We start from the raw sequence: 19,904 nt of genomic DNA on the forward strand, positions 1-19,904 counted from the left end.
CTGCTCCAGACCCCTCTGGCTAAGGCTCTCAACACACTTAGCACAGGACGTCCTATACCCGCTGACATGTCACATGCTCATATTACAGTGATACATAAGGAAGGGAAGGATCCCACCCTATGCGGCAACTATCGTCCCATTTCCTTATTAAATGTGGACCTTAAGTTGTTCGCTAAAATTCTGGCCAAGCGGATGGTCCCACTGCTCTCTGATCTCATACACAATGATCAGGTGGGTTTCATTCCGTCGCGTGAGGCGAGAGATAATACCACTAAGGTTCTAAACCTGATTCATCATGCCAAGATCCGAGATACCCCACTCTGTCTCCTGTCCACAGATGCTGAAAAGGCCTTTGACAGGGTGGGATGGCCTTGGTTGTTCGCGGTGTTGCGATATTTCGGTATCACCGGTCCTTTGGCATCATGGATCAGAGCTTTATATGAGTCTCCCTCTGCGGTCGCAAAGGTGAATGGTGTTTTTTCTCCGTCCTTTGCGATATGGAATGGGACCCGCCAGGGTTGTCCCCTCTCCCCATTGATCTTTGTTCTTACCCTGGAGCCGCTCCTGAGGACAATCCGACAGAACCCGAATATATCGGGACTCTCGGTTGGGGGTAGAGAATTTAAGATAGCGGCATATGCGGACAATCTGTTGTTTACTTTAACTAATCCCAAGATTTCCTTCCCGAATTTGATGGTGGAATTCCACACGTTTCATGGCCTCTCGAATCTGAGGATTAACTTCCAGAAATCAGAGGCCTTGAATGTGTCTCTTCCGGCCACGCTCGTGGCCGACCTAGTTGTCTCCTTCCCTTTCAAGTGGGCATCTGGAGCAGTAAAATATTTAGGCACATTTATCCCCACGGATCTGAAAGAGGTGTACCACAGAAACTTTATCCTTCTCCGGGATCGGATTAGGGAAGATCTTAAGAAGTGGTCGAAAGCACTGCACACTTGGTTTGGACGATGTGCCATTTTTCAAAATGAACATTCTCCCACGGGTGTTATACCTCTTTCAGACCCTCCCCATCAAACTCCCCGCTAGTTTCTTCAACAGGATTCATGGGGACATATTTAGGTTTATTTGGGCAAAGGGTAGCCCGAGACTTGCCAGATCTCTTTTACACATACCGAGGGACAAAGGGGGGGCTAGGTGTACCTGACCTACGTAAATATCATTCAGCCTCCCTGCTCCAAAGGATAGTGGATTGGTGTAGGCACTCACAGCTCAAGCAGTGGGTATCAATTGAACAACTCTGCTCGAACTGTCCGTTAGCTTCCCTGCCCTGGGTGGATTTGAAACCCCCTTAAGCCCTTTATAATCATCCCACAATCGGCCCCACCATTTCACAGTTCCATAGAATTAGAGATAATCCCTTGATCTCCCCCTCCCCCTCACCTTTATTTCCCATCTTGGGGAATCCCACTTTCCCAGCGGGTTGCAGGGGCAGACCGTTCTTGCAGTGGAGGACTAATGGTAGGTCCCGTGCTCCCTTCTTCCGAACTTCAGGCAGATGGCGCACCTATGACGAGATTTTGAGCATAACAGATCCCTGCCCTTTGGGTTTCTGGAGATCCAGGCAACTGACGCATTTTTTATCCGCTATTCTGACCTCCACTGGGTGTGACAGGGCTCTTACTTCATTTGAGAAAATTTGTGTTGGGTTTGGCGCCTACAGACATTCCCTTTCCGAATGTTTCCTTGGTAGCCCCTCGACAGGACTATCTTCCACCGTTTGTGGCTAAATGGTCCCAAGACTTGGGAGTGAACATCCCCCCCGATCACTGGTCAAAACTCTTCAGTCTGCTCTACAGGTCATCCATAGCGAGTAAGTTCCAGGAGGCGGGTTATAAGATAATGTCCAGATGGTACTATGTTCCAACCAGATTGCAGAACATGTTCCCATCCGCATCTCCTATTTGCTGGCGCTGTGACTCCGCTATGGGCTCCATGATGCCCATTTTCTGGGATTGCCCAAAAATTAGTCCTTTTTGGCAGTTGGTCCATAAGACCTTGTCCTTAATTTTCCGATTTACGATACCACACACCCCTGGTTTCTTATTATTATTTCTCTCGGGTCTGCCAATGAGTGTGCTTCGGAAGTCATGTTTGTGCTCCCTGGTGATAGCGGCTAGGTCGTGTATCCCTGCGAGATGGAAGCTCTCTGCGCCTCCGACAATTAGTTGTTGGATCCAAAAAGTGGAGGAGATCCAGAGAATGGAGGAACTCACCTCGCAGCTGCGAGCCAAGCATAAAGCCTTCCTTGATTCATGGGCCCCTTGGTTTTCTTTTCAGGAGTCTCAGGAGTTTCAGGACCTTATGGCCTGAGCTGCGGATCTTACTCTGTACTCTATGGGTTTACCCCCTCTCTAGTACCCACCCCCCTTTAGTGTCTATTGTCTGTGTGTATTGTTTCTCTCCTTTTGTTGATATTTGTCTAGTGGTTGCACCTCCTAATCTGTGCGCACTTATGCTGCTTTACTCTTCCTGGTAGCTCTGTTTAAAGGCCAGGATTATGTTTTTACTAATTTAGCCCGATGTGGTCATTGTTCAGTCGAAAGGGTTCCTGCTCTGTCGAGGTTCCTATCATTATACCACAAGTGCCAATAGATATTGTTATGTTGACTGGCGTATAAGGTGATATCGTTGTTGTGCTATATCTTTGATACACTGGATGTACTGTATTGACTTTGCTGATGCACGGTTGGATTTCCGTATTCATTTAAATAAAGAATTAAAAAAATAAAAAATGAAAGGTGGAATCTGATTGGTTGCTACGATCTTTAAACCAGTTTTGATAAATCTCCCACATATTGTTTTTCTCGTTTTTGCCTTAGGCCCCTTTCACAAGGGCGAGTATTCCGCGCTGATGCAATGCGTGATGTGAATGCATTGCACCCGCACTGAATCCTGACCCATTCATTTCTATGGGGCTGTGCACACGAGCTGTGATTTTTACGCATCACTTGTGCGTTGCGTGAAAATCGCAGCATGTTCTATATTGTGCGTTTTCCACGCAATGCAGGCCCCATAGAAGTGAATGGGGCTGCGTGAAAATCGCAAGCATCCGCAAGCAAGTGCGGATGCGGTGCGATTTTCACGCACGGTTGCTAGGAGATGATCGGGATGGAGCCCCGATCATTATTATTTTCCCTTATAACATGGTTATAAGGGAAAATAATAGCATTCTGAATACAGAATGCATAGTAAAACAGCGCTGGAGGGGTTAAAAAAAATATATAATAATTTAACTCACCTTAGTCCACTTGATCGCGTAGCCCGGCATCTGCTTCTGTCTCCTTTGTTGAATAGGACCTGTGGTGACCATTAAGTACAGTTACAGGACCTTTGATGACGTCACTCCGGTCATCACATGGTACGTCACATGATCTTTTACCATGGTGATGGATCATGTGATGACCGGAGTGACGTCATCAAAGGTCCTGGAATGAATGCTCACCACAGGTCCTGTTCAGCACAGAAGGAGACAGACGAGATGCCGGCAGCGCCAGCAAGTGGATTAAGGTGAGTTAAAATATTTTTTATTTTTTTTTAACCCCTCCAGCGCTATTTTACTATGCATTCTGTATTCAGAATGATATTATTTTCCCTTATAACCATGTTATAAGGAAAAATAATACAATCTACAGAACACCGATCCCAAGCCCGAACTTCTGTGAAGAAGTTTGGGTTTGGGTACCAAACATGCGTGATTTTTCTCACGCGAGTGCAAAACGCATTACAATGTTTTGCACTCGCGCGGAAAAATCGCGGGTGTTCCCGTAACGCACCCGCACATTTTCCCTCAACGCCCATGTGAAAGGGGCCATAGCGTTTTGTTTGGCTGTTAACCCTTGCTTTGTAACTGGAAAAAATGGATTAAAATGGAAAATTTGCCAAAAAATCTAAATTCTGAAATTTTATCTCCATATGCCATTAACTCTTATGGAATACCTAAAGGGTTAACGACCTTTGTAAAATCAGTTTTGAATACCTTGAGGGGTGTAGTTTCTAGAATGGGGTAATTTTTTGGTGGTGTCTATTATGTAAGCCTCACAAAATGACTTCAGACCTGAACTGGTACCTAAAAATTTCTGAAAAATTTCAAGATTTGCTTCTAAACTTCTAAGCCTGTAACGTCCCCAAAAACTAAAATTACATTCACAAAATGAACCAAACATGAAGTAGACATGTGGGGGAATGTAAAGTAATAACCATTTTTGTAGGTATTACTATGTATTATAGAAGTAGAGAAATTGAAACTTGGAAATTTGCTAATTTTTCCCAGATCTTGGTAAATTTGATATTTTTATATAAATAAAAATGTTTTTGTTTTTTCTTTACTTCATTTTGCCAGTGTCATGAAGTACAATATGTGACGAAAAAACAATCTCAGAATGGCCTGGATAAGTTAAAGCGTTTTAAAGAAATCACCACATAAAGTGACACTGGTCAGATTTGCAAAAAATGGCCTGGTCCTTAAGGTGAAATATGGCCGTGTCCTTAAGGAGTTAATCAGGGGCCATTTTTATGCGTCTTGAAGGTAAACTCTCAAAAAAGTGCCCTGCTGGAGCCTAGAAAAATGTTATTTCCTATCGGTTTGATGTATACAAATGTATACAGGATAGGATTAAGGGTCACATACTGACGGGACCATGCTGTTAGTCTGTTCATTTACATGGTGCAGCCAGGAAGGGGTTAGGTAAGAGCAACCTGGTGTCGGCACCTGGACCAGTGGCTGTCAGTTACAGAACAAACCTGCTCCTCGGAAGCAGGAAATGCTGGTTATCCAAACTGGAGTATATTGACAAAGTGCGGTCAGGAAGGGGTTAAAGGCCTCTGCAGTAAGGCACATTTACAGTCACTAAAGGGTTAACCCTTCAAACACTGCCATGAACATTAGTCATAGACACCTGTGACATCACAAGCACGTGTGTCATAAGGGAAGAACCTTTGTAAAAAGCGAGTGAGCGGCCATATTTGGTGCCGTACTTGATGGCCTGAGGACCTTGAGCTTGACTACCCCCGCCCACCGCACCTTTGGAGGTTCTAGCAGGAAGCCCATCGCCCAACGGGAAGAAAGGGACATCCGCCTAGCGAACCAAATCAGCCCGGCTGCTGCACCCCCCCTCTACTATTTATGTGGCAGCCACATAGTGGCATTACCCTCTAAGCCCAAGGGAAGGGCAGCCCTCCAGCCATGGTTCCCTAGAGGTTTCCTCCACAGGGGGTTTTCCTCTCCTGAGTGCTGGAGGGTGACTCTCCGTGAGTCAGGGGTTTGTCATTTTTTAAATATTTTAAATAAACAATTTGGCCTTTTATTCCCCAATTAACATGTTCTGTGTCTTTATTCTGTGTCTTTAATTTGCGTTCTTTGGTTTCAGGGGTGTATGCAGGATTTTCTCAGGGAAGAGGTCAAAGGGTATTCTCACCTGGGACACATATGGGGTATATATTGATAGGATGTGCCATGTCTGATAGGTGCGGGTCCAACCTGCATATATGTCAAGAACAGGGGTCCGAAGTAAAAGGAGAGCACATTGCACATACGCAGTGTCCTCTCCATTCATTGCTATGGGAGTTCCAAAATAGCAAAGTCCCATAGCAGCGAATAGAGAACAAGCAGCACAAGCGTTGCCACCTCTCTATTCACCAATATGGGATTCCTGAAAATAGCCACACTATTTTCTAGCGTTAGTTCCATAGCCGTGAATGAAGGGTGGACGCGCTTGCTGCCTGTACAATTTGGAGCCTCGTTCTATGTCATAAATGTCCCAGATGGGAATACCCCTTAAAATGAAATTCATTATGACATAACCAAGTTAGCAGAGAGTTGCTAGGAGTCCCAGCAACGTTGCGCCGAATAAGAACAGTCACTGGTGTTCTATATTGTGCGTTTTCCACGCAACGCAGGCCCCATAGAAGTGAATGGGGCTGCGTGAAAATCGCAAGCATCCGCAAGCAAGTGCGGATGCGGTGCGATTTTCACGCACGGTTGCTAGGAGACGATCGGGATGGAGACCCGATCATTATTATTTTCCTTTATAACATGGTTATAAGAGAAAATAATAGCATTCCGAATACAGAATGAATAGTACAATAGGGCTGGAGGGGTTAAAAAAAAAATTAAAAAAATTGAACTCACTTTAATCCACTTGCTCGCGCAGCCCGGCATCTCTTCTGTCTTCTTCTTTGCTGTGTGCAGGAAAAGGACCTGTGGTGACGTCACTCCGGTCATCACATGATCCATCACCATGGTAAAAGATCATGTGACGGACCATGTGATGACCGGAGTGACATCATCAAAGGTCTTATTGCTCACAGATGAAGACAGAAGAGATGCGGGTTGCGCAAACAAGTGGATTAAGGTGAGTTAAATTATTATTATTTTTCTTTTAACTCCTCCAGCCCTATTGTACTATGCATTCTGTATTCAGAAATAATACAATCTACACTACAACTAACCCAAACCCATTTGGGTACCAAACATGCCGATTTTTCTCACGCGCGTGCAAAACGCATTACAATGTTTTGCACTCGCGCGGAAAAATCGTGCATGTTTCCGCAACGCACCCGTATCTTATCCCGCAATGCCCGTGTGAAACCAGCCTTAGGCCCCTTTCACACGGGCGAGTATTCCGCGCGGGTGCAATGCGTGAGTTGAACGCATTGCACCCGCACTGAATCCTGACCCATTCATTTCTATGGGGCTGTGCACACGAGCGGTGATTTTCACGCATCATTTGTGCGTTGCGTGAAAATCGCAGCATGCTCCTCTTTGTGCGTTTTTCACGTAACGCAGGCCCCATAGAAATGAATTGGGTTGCGTGAAAATCGCAAGCATCCGCAAGCAGGTGCGGATGCGGTGCGATTTTCACGCACGGTTGCTAGGTGACGATCGGGATGGGGACCCGATCATTATTATTTCCCCTTATAACATGGTTATAAGGGAAAATAATAGCATTCTGAATACAGAATGCATAGTAAACTAGAGCTGGAGGGGTTAAAAAAATAATAATAATAATTTAACTCACCTTAATCCACTTGTTCGCGCAGCCGGCATCTCTTCTGTTTTCATCTGTGAGCAATAGGACCTTTGATGACGTCACTATGCTCATCACATGATCCATCACCATGGTGATAAATCATGTGATGGACCATGTGATGAACGCAGTGACGTCATTAAAGGTCCTATTGCTCACAGATGAAGACAGAAGAGATGCGGGCTGAGCGAACAAGTGGATTAAGGTGAGTTAAATTATTATTTTATTTTTTTTAACCCCTCCAGCCCTATTGTACTATGCATTCTGTATTCAGAATGCTATTATTTTCCCTTATAACCATGTTATAAGGGGAAATAATACAATCTACACTACAACTAACCCAAAGCTGAACTTCTGTAAAGAAGTTCGGGTCTGGGTACCACAGTAGTTTTTTTATCGCGCGGTTGCAAAACACATTGTTCCCGCGCAATAAAAACTGAACATCGTAATGCAATCGCAGTCAAAACTGATTGCAATTGCGTTCCTACTCGCGCGGGTTTGCCGCAATGCACCGGGACGCATCCGGGCCTAATCCGGACACGCTCGTCTGCAAGGGGCCTAATAGAACAGGTGTTGGCAGAAAGGCCAAGAGTTACATTATGCTGCGTTTTTTAAAAGAAGCCAGAATGACAAATAATGCCACCAAATGACCAAAAAAATGCTTGTGTGTTCTGTATTTCATATTTTTTAAAGACTTCCAGATAACATCTGGAACTGTTGTTTTTACACCAAAAAAAGCACCAAAAAAGCTACTAAAAACACAAAAGTTCAGAAAGATGCCAGAAAAAAAACTTATGTGTGAAAGCACTGTTAAGAAGTTTTTGCAACAAGGTCTGCCATGTGAGTAGGCAACATGCCGGCATCAGCTTATTGCCACCTCTTAATCCTCATCCCTAGGAGAATCTTCTTCAGACATCAAGCTATGTCCTAAATATGCTGTCTGAGGCTGGGTCTAAACGCAGACATAAGCGAGTTACAGTCTGATGATGGATAAGTACGTACATTAGAATAAAGGCCAGTGCAGGATTGTTATTCTTGCACAAAGTGCTGTGTATTTTGATAGAATAAAATGTGATGTGTGACTTTGAAGGACATGAGAATAGTATGGCCTGTCAACCTTGAGGTAAACCATTTTATTTGCTATTGTCATCCACTGAGCCATTAACAAACACTGCTGTCAAAATAGCTCCCAGCAAATGTAGGAAATAAACTGACTTTGGCTTGCTTTATTCAGATAATGCTTTTATACACTTATTGACGAAATGAATAATGCACCCAGAAAGAAATGTCGGAAAACTTGGAATGCAGTTATGTCTCAGGCAGATATGTAAATGATTACAGGTACGGTCTGATTAGACACTGGGTCTTGCCACACGAGGGCATAAGTGTTCCCCAATGCAATATAAAAGGGCTCTCAGATGCTACTTTTGGGTAGTGTACCTCTTGGTGAGAGATCGTTGACTGCTAGACATGCCTCTACAATGCACTCAAAGACATTTTGCCCAGTTGGCAGACTTTGAGAGGGGACTGCTTCATCGGACTGCGACAAGCTAGATAGTCTATCGATGAATTGCCCTCCATCTAGGCAGTTCTGACCTAATTGTTAGGAAGTGTTGGGAGCAATGGTTAGGGTAGGGCACACACTCTTGACGAACAGGTTCTAGACAGCCCAGACAGACCACCAGTAGAGAGGATTGTTTAATCCACCAACAAGCACGAGCAGCTCCCTCAGTTTCATTTTCCACCATTTATACACTGGTGGCACCTGCATTACACACCCTTATCTCTGCCTGGATCATTTTCAGGTGCTTAGCAGAAGAAAATTTGGTAAAAAAAAACAGCCACCATCTCCTTCATTTGCAGTTTTGTTGTGAGCAAGAAACCTGGGCTGCTATGGAACTGGAACCTTATTGTCTTTGGCAACGAATCCAGGTTCTTTTTGGGATCCCACAATGGTCAGGTTCGAGTATGGAGGCCTCATGGTGAGCGTTTCAATCCCGCCTCTCCTGTGGAGCCGCACACTGCCCAACTGTTAGTGTGATAACCTGGGGAGCCATCGCATATGACAGTGGGTCACCATTAGTAGTGATACAAGGGACACGAACAGCTTGGTGATATGTGCAGGACACATGTGGCTTCTCGTGGCAGGGCTTCCAACTGGTATGCCAGCTTCAGTAACCTATGAGTGTGCAGGATCTACAGGTTCAGCTGCAACATCTGTGGGTAAATGTGCCACAGGATACCACTTGGAAATGTTATGCCTCCATGACCAACCGTATCTCATCTTGTGTTCAGGCTAGTGGCGGCCCAACAGAGTAATACAGCTTCCTTTCAGTTGTACAGTTTACTGCTTTCATTATAATTGTGTAATCACTTCCATATATCATCATCACACTCACACATAGAAAGTTTAGTTTCATTCCAACAACTTGTTCTTGGTGCGTCATTATTTTGTCAATGAGTGTGTATCAGATTATCTTATTAGAACAGACATACTTTCATAGAATAAAAAGACCATTCCGTTTTTTGCAGTCTGCAAATTGCGGATCCGCAAAACACAGAAGCCGCCCGTGTGCCTCCCGCAATTTGTGGAACGGAACAGGCGGCCCATTGTAGAAATGCCTATTCTTGTCCGCAAAACGGACAAGAATAAGACATGTTATATTTTTTTGGCGGGGCCATGGAACGGAGCAGTGGATGCGGACAGCACACGGAGTGCTTTCCGCATCTTTTGCGGCCCCATTGAAGTGAATGGGTCCGCATCCGAGCCGCAAAAACTGCGGCTTTGATGCAGACCCGAAAAACGGTCGTGTGCATGAGGACTAACAATTCTGTACCTAGGAAATAGCATGCTATAAAATGCCCAAATTATAATATCATACAAATTACAAATATCTGTACCATACTGTGTATAGTTACCCCAACATATAGTGACCATTTAACTTTGATATAAGGTTCCCCAATAACAGCGCCCATTAAAAAAATAAGTAAAAATAAACGTCATCCTATATGGATGGCTTTCCAAAGATTCAGCCACTAAGTGTGTGATTGAGGGTGCATGCTCCAGGTGACCGGGACATCAAGCTCAGTGGTGCTCAATTTGGCAGGGTTGGGTGATGCACCCTAATAAGGCTTGCCCTGGTCAGGTCTGACTCAGAGGCATAGCTAGCGGTGGTGCAGGGGCTCTGGACCCACTTTCATTTGGGGCCCCACTAGGAGAGAACTCAGGCAAGCAGAACTTACAAATGTATTTGCGTCTGCAGGATGCCAATAGCATTGAAACCGGTGCGTTGTCTCTGTCTTGTAGGCCGCTGAATGCTGGGACCATGCACATGATGTCAGCGTCTCAGAACAATCATGTCTTTGCACTTTGCCACCTGCACCAGGACTATGCAGGTAAGGGGATGCCTCCCAGGATTGGGGTGAGGTTAACATAATGTTTTTTTCTCTCCTGTGACACAAAGGTGGCACTTATTCTAGTGTGTGCCACCTAGGGGGCCTCATTACTTTTTAGGGGGCCACATGGGGCTTTATTTGTTATTAAGGGGGCATTATCACTTTTAAAGGAGGCAATCATAGGAGTTTTTAGCTTTTTAAAAGGGATCCTTAAGGGATATTTTTATTTTTAGAGGGCATTCAGGGGGATATAATTGCTTTTAAGAGGTCACTAAGGGTACATTATTGCTTTTTAGGGGAGCATTCAGGGGAACACCATTACTATTAAGCGGGTACTTGTGGTCTTGTTACCTTCAAAGGGGCCTATAGGGGTCATTATTTCTGTATATGGGGGAAAAGGGGAGCGCTAATACTGTCTAGGGGCACCCCTGGGGCAATGTTGGGAAAAGATAGGGAGGATTCTAGAAAAGTAAAGAGCCAAAGATGTCTATGTTGCAAACGCTACAGATGCAAGTTGTTGATGGAAGAAACCTTCATAGTGTTCTGGGCCGCGTGGAAAAGATCAGAAAAGTGAATGACTTTAACCGGTGAGCATGTGCACCAACAGTAAGTCATTGGATTTTACTGCACTATATGGTCGCTCTATGGGGTAATATTGTTCTTTGCACACTGGATTTTATTCATTAACAGTATGGCGGTTATATTCAGTAACTATCGGGTAGTAGTTATATGGTAGTATTGGTATTGGTTATGTAGTGGTGTTTCGGGGTTGGGGGCACACTCAGGCAATGTATGTCTTTTTTAACTCCCCGCCCTTACATGCTGAACCCCAAGCAGTGCTTCTGGTCTGACCTGTTGAACACACCCACAAATATAAAAGTTGCTAGGCAAGTACGAAAAGGAAAAAACTTTACATATGTGTGGTGCACTTTCCAGCATCATACCATATTTTACACTATTTTTGCAGTAAAATATTAACCACAGTCAATTTTGGCCTTGTGGACACAGAGATATTTTCATTTTGCCTCACTGCTTTCCTAGCTTGTTTTTATGTCTGATCACTTTTATTCAGTAAATGCTTATTTTACGGAATATTTTAATAAACGTTGTAATACAAATTTGCTTAAAGTATCATTCCGTTAACTTACATTTTCCAAACATAAAAAAGCGAAGCCCTATACATGTCCCAAGTCAACATGAATACCCAAATAATTGGGAATGTTCACATCGTATGGGGACAAACACAAAATATTAATATTAACACATTTTCTTAACATGTAACATGATAGAAAACTTTTCAGAATGTGAACTATTATCTTATCACTATATAATTGGAAACACTTGAACAAGGGGTTAACTGAGGGCAGTGTTCAATAATGAAAGGTAGAAACAATAGGGAGGGTTATCACTTTTCTATCTGTAGACAGATTCTACCGCCCTCTTACTTTTCACTTCCACGCATTTCTCCTTGCAAGGGGATTCAATAAATTCTATTGTTACAATGGCAGTTCACCTGTACCATTGTGCTGTCCGCACCAGCGTCAGCTGCTTGTGGGAGTGATTTAGGGCCATCTCCAGGTATGGCTATTAGCTTGTGCCATTGCACCATGTATTCTGGTTCTGGTTACTGTGGTATCAATTGTGCCAATGTGTTTGCACTCCTTCTCAGTTCATCATTTCGAGGGTTAATCCTTCCTCCTGACATGCCTATTATAATAGCTACCTGCATTCCTCATGTGATAACAATTCTGCAGCATCTATTCTTATGTCTGTATGTTGTGCCATTCCTCCACTATTTCTACTAGAAGTTGTAAATGAATTGCTAGCAGTCTGCAGTAAGAGCACAGAGGGGTGGTAACCAGTTGGGGGTTTCTACCTGTACAGACTCACTCTATCCAATCAGTGCTGCCATTTTCAGACTGTGCAGGTACACCCCCCCAACTGGTTACCACCCCTCTGTACCCTTACTGAAGGCTAATAGCAATTCATTCATAACTTCTAGTAGAAATAATACATGAATGGCACAACATAGAGCCATAAGAATAGATGGTCCAGAATTGTTATTACATGGGGAATGTATGAAGCTATTAAAACAGACATGTCAGGAGCGGTGAAAGCTCACCTTTAAATCTTCTATATAGTCCTGAGTTCTGTGTCAGGCTATAACCTGCCCTGGTTGAGCAACTTTCTTGTCTCTCATGTCTGTGTTGCCATGTCTTGCTTTGTTCCGTTTTGGAGTCTGTCTGTGTCATTGTTTTAGTTTATGTCTGAATTGTTTGGGTTATGTCTGTTTCAATTCTATTTAAGTTCATTTGCCATAGTCTGATCTGTGTCACAGTCTGAATCCTGTTCTAGTTTGTTTGCCAAAGTCTGTTCCGTGCATTTTCTGGATTCTGTCCTAGTTCTTGTCCGGTCAGTCTTCCCCATTTTTTGTATGTATCTGCTGTGTCTGAACAGTGTCCAAGTTCCACATGTCCATCTTGCCAAGTTCTGCTATGTCTGAACAGTGTCCAAGTTCTTGAAGTCTGTTTCTTAAGTCTGTGTGTTCAAGTGCATGAAGTTTGTATGTCTGGGTTCCTGACCTATTTGTCTGCCTTTGATCCAATACTTGTTTCATGCCTGTAATTTGTGTTTGCCTTGGGTTTGCATCTGCTCTGTGTGGTTCTGAATTGTGTCATGCTTGTGTCCCTAGTGCTTTGCACTAGTGTTTCTGATCTCACTAGGTCAGCTGCCAAGTACACCGGGACTAGGAGGTAGCGGTCTGGTTGCTCACCTGCAGCGAAGTCCACATACAGGATTGGTATATAGTTTTGTTGGAAAAGATTCAGTGAAACTCTTTCTGGCCTCATTGTACATGGCCTGCTATTTCCGTAACCCCCATATAGTTGTATGGATTGGCAGTATATATTCTTGACCATACACACTGCCCCCCACTGAAGACTTACTGCTGAGAAGGAACTGAAGACGCAATACTAACCATAATATTAGACACTGGGATCCTAGCAGTGAGCTAACATTATCATCTGTGCTATGGATAGGTTTTGCAAACCACTAACATTAGCTTACCTGATGGGTTGTGTCTGATGAAGAACAAGAATGGTCGATCTGCAACAAATCTGTGATTGGTCAAACTCATTGCTGCAACATTCATTCCTGTAAGAAACAAGCAGAAAATGACTTTTCCAGAGCTGTATTTTCAGAATGTAAATTTGTCCAAGAATTTGGATATAAACCAGTATTTGGACATGGCCAAAATATGCAATAAATCCCCCTTGTATCTTCCATGTTGTTTGTTGCATCCTCTATAAACAGATTCTTTCCATTGGATAGGACTTCCACTGTCTTATTTTGTTCCAGTAAAACCCTTTTTCTCGTTTGTGGGCTAATGGATTCCTGTCTCCGTGTGTTGAGGAAGGATGATGGCACACATTAGAGCAGGACAAAGTATGAACATCTTGGCTGGGCAGATAATATATCAGGGCTCCCCTTATTACAGATGCATTTTGCTAATGATTTACAAACGGCATGAAAATAAAATACACATTTGTATAGTGGAGTCTACAGTTATTGTACAACATGCCCTGCCTCGCTCATCTCAGGGGTCGCTATCTCACTCTGTCCTGGTGCCCCCTGCGGAGTTGTCTCTATGGGAGGAAGAGAGAGATTTTAAGGAATTTGCTCATCTTAACCCCATCCACATGTAGTAGAAAATTCCACACAGAAATAGGAACATACAGTAAATCTGTAGCATGCTCATGCTGCGAAAAGCTGAAGATTGTCACCCTTGGTTTCACCCTATCAATGTATTGGGGGAAATCTGCACTCAATCCACAGCACAATCTGTGAAAAGGGGGCATATTTTTCAGAGGAGAGGGATCCTGGTCCAAAGTATACTCTGGGGTTCAAAGGACTCTAGGTAATCCACTAGCAATATAGTCCTTTTGGCGCTAGTAGCTGATAAGGTGTACTTCTGATCCGTATTCTTGGCTTAACCCAGCTTTTCCTCTGAACTTGTCTACCTGTCTGCTGCCTGACCTGACTTAGCGCCTGACCACTGTTGTGCCAGAATGCTGCCTGAGTAGTGTTGAGCGAGCATGCTCGGCTGAATACCTGTTCAGTTCGAGCATCTCTAAGCTCGGCAGATCCAAGTGCTCGGCCGAATACTTCGGGTGCTCGAGTACAATTTAATGCAATGGAAGTCAATGGGAGAAACCCAGGCACCCCCTGCTCGGAAGAGAAGAGGGTGTCTGGTTCATAAAAAAAGGTTAGAAATTGATGGAAACCCAATCAAAATGGTTTGGAAACAGCATTAAGAGGATAGCTGGATGCGTCTTAGACCTGGCTTTTGGCATATAGCCTTTGTGTATGTCGTAAATAATTGGAGTCTAAGGCACATCCAGCTATCCTCTTAATCCTGTTTCCAAACTATTTTGATGGGGTTTCCATCAATTTCTAACCTTTTTTTATGAACCACTCTCTTCTCTTCCGAGCCGGGGGTGCCTGGGGTTCTCCCATTGACTTCAATTGTGCTCGGTAGAACACACGAGCATACCGATGTATTCGGCCAGAGCACACGAGCACTTTGGTGCTCGCTCAACACTATGCCTGAGTCATCCTTTGTCGATCTGACTTTGTCCTCCATGTTCCGATTCTGAACTATGGCGTAGAGCCATGTGCTCTATAGCATAGCGGTTACATAAAAGAGGGCATAAACTTCACCATACAACTCTTAATAGGCGGTTAGCAATGGCAAGGAAAACATTCTTTATACAACTCAAAGCAGGCATCTTTCAGGGCTTAGGGGGTTGGCCGGGTCACTGCAGGGATGGATATCATAGCTTTCACCTGCCCTGATACAGGATCCTGCTACTTACTTGCAGGTAGAAGTATCTTGGGGCTCTGCCACCTCAGTTCAGGATCTTGCAGCACACTTGCAGGCAGGAGTATTTTGGCTTCCTATAAACACACTGGTCACCTGTGATCACAGAGCACTCTCTCCGAAGCACATAGCAGTTCAGCTGGGGATGGAAACTGTCTACAACTGCTTAAAATACACACAGTGTCACTAAAATATACACAGGGTCACTTCCTCGCTGTCACTCACAGGGCCCAAGTCTTTGCCACAGATTTCCATCAGATCTCAGCTATACATATAGGGACCCGCACCTATCAGACAATGGGGGCATATCCTAGCGATATACCCCCATTGTCTAAGATGGGATAACCCCTTTAATACATACTGGAGGTATTGAGACCCGGAACATGTATGGTAACAGAAGCAGCCAACTGCATAGCAGGAAATATTGTATTGTGTCTGCACAGGGAGGTTGTAAGACTGGAGAAATATCCCACCGACCGAACGTAACGCCAAGCTGCCTCTACAGAAGGGATTTTCAAATGGACCCTTTGTTTTACGTAAGTTAAAGTGTATGTTATGTATGTATGCAGCATAGTAGGTTTTATGGTCGTCTTTCACCTGTTGATGCAGCAGCTTCACTTCCAGCTTCATTTACTTCAATTGAAACCTTCTGAACCACCTTTGAAATATACAGGTTTGAAGTATCTAAAAACAATTTTGGCATGATTATTATTATACAATATAAAGTCTATGAAACATTCTTATACGATTCCACATTGAAGGGGTTGTCTCACGTCAGCAAATGGCATTTATCATGTAGAGAGAGCACTTACTAATGTACTGTGATTCTCCATATGGCTGGATAAATTTTTCCATCACATTACCAGGGATGCCCAACCTGCGAACCTCCAGCTGTTGCAAAACTACTACTCCCAGCATGCCTGGACAACCTACAGCTATTAGGGCATTCTGTGAGTTCTAGTTTTGCAACAGCTGGAGGGCCGCAGGTTGGGCATCCCTGCATTAGACACTGCTCGTTTCCATGGTTGCGACCACCCTGCAATCCAGCATTGTTAACCGCTCTTGCACTCTATATTTTCCTATAGTGTGCAAGTACGGCCACCGCTGGTGGATTGCAGGGTGGTTGTAACCATGGAAACGAGCAGTGTACAATGTGATGGAAAAATTAATCCAGCCAGCAAAGGAGGCAATATGGACAATCACAATACATTAGTAAGTGGCTTGTATTAACTTTCTCTACATGATAAATGTCATTTACTGAAGCGACACAACCTGCTTAACTTACATCTACCTGTTGTATTACTCTTCTTAAAGGGTTTTCCAGCTGTTAACATTTTTTTAAAGGGTCATGTTGGAATTTAAAAAAATGAAAGAAGTGATACTTGCCTCAGTTATCCGCCATTGCTTCAGTTTTTAAACTTCCGGAGGTCCTACAGGTCACTGATTGTTGGCCCCTCTCCACACACAGGAAATGACTAGTGTTGAGCGCGAATATTCGAATCGCAAATTTTAATCGCGAATATCGCCACTTCGAGAATTTGCAAATATTTAGAATATAGTGCTATATGTTCGTATTCGCGAATAGTGTTGATTATTCTAATCGTGAATTTATTGAGATTTTATCGCAAATATATTACATTGCCGATTTTCGCAATCAAGTAAACAATGACTGGAGATCTCGAATTTGCGAATTTATGGCGAATATTCGGCCAAAAATTCACAAAATATCGTGAATTTGAATATTGCCTATGCCGCTCATCACTAAAAATGACCACCTAACCAATCACTGGCTTAGTCAGGTCACCACTGGGGCCAGTGATTGGTGGACCGGCCTGCCCATTTCCTGTGTGTCAAGACTGAGCAGAAAGTAGAGACTACTGGGGACCTGATAAACATCAGAGTGGCCGGAGATTGGTGAGATATTACTGCTTTTGTTTTATAGGCCATTAACTTCTTGTATTCCCCATGTAATAGCACTTCTGGAGCATCTATTTGTATGACTCTATGTTGTGCCCTTCCTTTATTATCCCAACTAGATGTTTTTGAATGACCAGCCATCTACAGTAAAGGTCTATCTGGGTGTTACCAGTTGAGAGTGTGTCCCTGGCAGCACTGATTGGACAGTGGCAGATTGTACAACCACCAACTGGTAACGCTCAGCTGGAACTTCATTGCAGACTGCTGGCAATTCATTCATAAACTTCTAGTGTGAATAATAGAGGAATAGCACAAGATAGGGTTATATGAAAAGATGCTCCAGAATTGTCATTCCATGGGGAATGTCAGGAGAGGTGACAAGTTCTGTTCAAGGCTGTCCAGGAAAAAAAAACGACAGTTTAAAACTATCAGTGGAACGGGCTGCTCTGTCTAATTATTCACATTCATCACCTATAGTAAACTACTACTGTTTTTTTGCCACCATTATTTATGCAAAACTACAACTCCCAGCATGCCCGAACAGCCTACAGGTATCAGCCTACAGCAGGGCATTGTGGGAGTTGTAGCTTTACAACAGCTGGAGGGCCGCAGTTTGAGGATGCCTGGTTTAAAACTATTAGTGGTACGGGCTGCTCTGTCTAATTATTCACATTCATCACCTATAATAACCTACTACTGTTTTTTTGCCACCATTATTTATGGCCTGTGGTTCTATTCGCGACTGCATGGCTATTCATTCACATTGTATATATTTGTCACTACTGTTGACCGGCTGCTATTTATTGCCACTATTATTTCTAACTTATTATTACTGTTGGCTAGAGTTCCTTGTCGCCTATATACTCATGCAGTCGCTACTAATGGAGAGCTCCCTCACTACCACTGTCTAAAAAACGAACACTCATGCACTCGTAATAATAGGTTAAAAATAATAGTGGCAATAAATAGCAGCCGGTCAACAGTAGTGACAAATATATACAATGTGAATGAATAGCCATGCAGTTGCGAATAGAACCACAGGCCATAAATAATGGTGGCAAAAAAACAGTAGTAGTTTACTATAGGTGATGAATGTGAATAATTAGACAGAGCAGCCCGTACCACTGATAGTTTTAAACTGTCGATGTAGTGTCTATGTATAGATAGTGAAATAACCAATTTAAAAAAATAATAAATAAAAGTAAAGTTTTAGCTAATAAAAACAGTACATGATCCAAAGACGTATTTAGGTCCAGTTGGACTATCAATTAGCGAGCTGCAATACCAGACACAAACCATCACCAGGAGTGGCGCTGTTTCTAGAAGACAGCTGTCATGTTTCTCTAATCTTGCCCTGAAAATACATTGGGAAAGAGCTGCAAAACCACAAGAAATGGACGCTAGAACTTGTGTGAATGTTATTGCCAGGAAGGGATCAGTCTACAGAGTATTATATTTATACTACCTTTAGTGGTATCATCGGAAAATAATTGTCTCATAGTGTTCAATTGTTGTCCGACAATGTATGAAATATCATTTCCAGAATTATCAATCAGCTTTCCCTGAGTAATACGTATTGAAACTGGTAATTCTGTTTAAAGTGATGTACGAGAGTCTAAACACATTGGGGGTCATTTATCAAGGGACTTGAAACGTTTTAGTCATAACAAAGGTCACATGTCCCGTTTTTGACCGGCTGTGCGACAATATTTGGTCACATGGCTGGTTTTATGCCGTGTTCGACAGGTGGGACAGCGGCGTGTCAGGGGCATAAATGTTGGCAAAAAACAAGTCCAGCGGGGACTAGAGACTAGAGTCGTTTTTACACCAGGTGCACGGGCTGCCTTACATGAACGGAATTTATGACAAGGTGCACGCCTCATCATAATTTAGCTGAATCTTACAGCAGCATAGGGGTGAATTTAAGACCGGCGTAAAAAGCCAACCTTAGTAAATGACCCCCATTGTTGATTTCCTGTAGAAATGTGGTTGCTTTTCTGCTGTGTGTTGTATTCAACTGAATGGAGCTTAGCTGCAATACCACACATATCCCATGCACAAATGAGGCGCTGTTTCTGCAAGAAAGTAGCCATGTATATTTCTACTCTCAAACAAACCATATACAGCATGTTTGTAGACATTATGAGCCAATTTCCATCATTTTTAAACAGATCTTCATGCATCATAGTATTGTGAAATATACTGTTCTTTCAGTTTCGGGCCCATGCATCTATTATTAGAGGACTGCGCAGTATAAGATTTATTGAATATTTGGTAATGTCATCTTAATTGAAATGAGCAGTGGCAAAGGCGCAAGGATCTGTATGAACCATTTCTGTGACAAGGTATATATTCAGGGGCGGAAATACTGGACTGGCAGCTGCTACTGGGCCCATAGTAACAGGAGCCTGAAGGACTCGGACCCAAAATTACTGTACAGGGGCCAGGGTTGCATACTGTAAAGTAAACTCCTCCTCCTGTCCAGTGCTAGTAAGCATTTTATTTTTTATATTTCTAACTAATGAGTAGGAGGGGGGGTGGGGGTTGTATGAGCATGGGTGGTCTTGACTAGTTGTGTGGAAGTTGGGGGGGAGTCTTTCACCTATACTGACCGTTATAGAACACTAACACCATTATCAGCATTATAGTCCCCATATGTGAATGCTACT

The 19,904-nt window shown here is 43.4% G+C and overlaps 1 protein-coding gene across 1 annotated transcript in view; it reads right to left on the reverse strand.

The window, feature by feature from the left end:
• Window positions 1-19,904, reverse strand: part of SERPINI2 (serpin family I member 2) — a 148,014-nt gene that overhangs the window by 12,975 nt on the left and 115,135 nt on the right. The window contains exons 7-8 of the mRNA XM_040428181.1: window positions 15,916-16,002; window positions 13,506-13,592 (exon numbers count right to left, since the gene is read on the reverse strand). Of these exons, the coding sequence (XP_040284115.1) occupies window positions 13,506-13,592; window positions 15,916-16,002 (174 nt within the window). The remainder of the gene's footprint in view (window positions 1-13,505; window positions 13,593-15,915; window positions 16,003-19,904) is intronic.

Source organism: Bufo bufo, chromosome 4, assembly GCF_905171765.1.
Source record: "Bufo bufo chromosome 4, aBufBuf1.1, whole genome shotgun sequence".
In the NCBI taxonomy this organism is placed as follows: domain Eukaryota; kingdom Metazoa; phylum Chordata; class Amphibia; order Anura; family Bufonidae; genus Bufo; species Bufo bufo.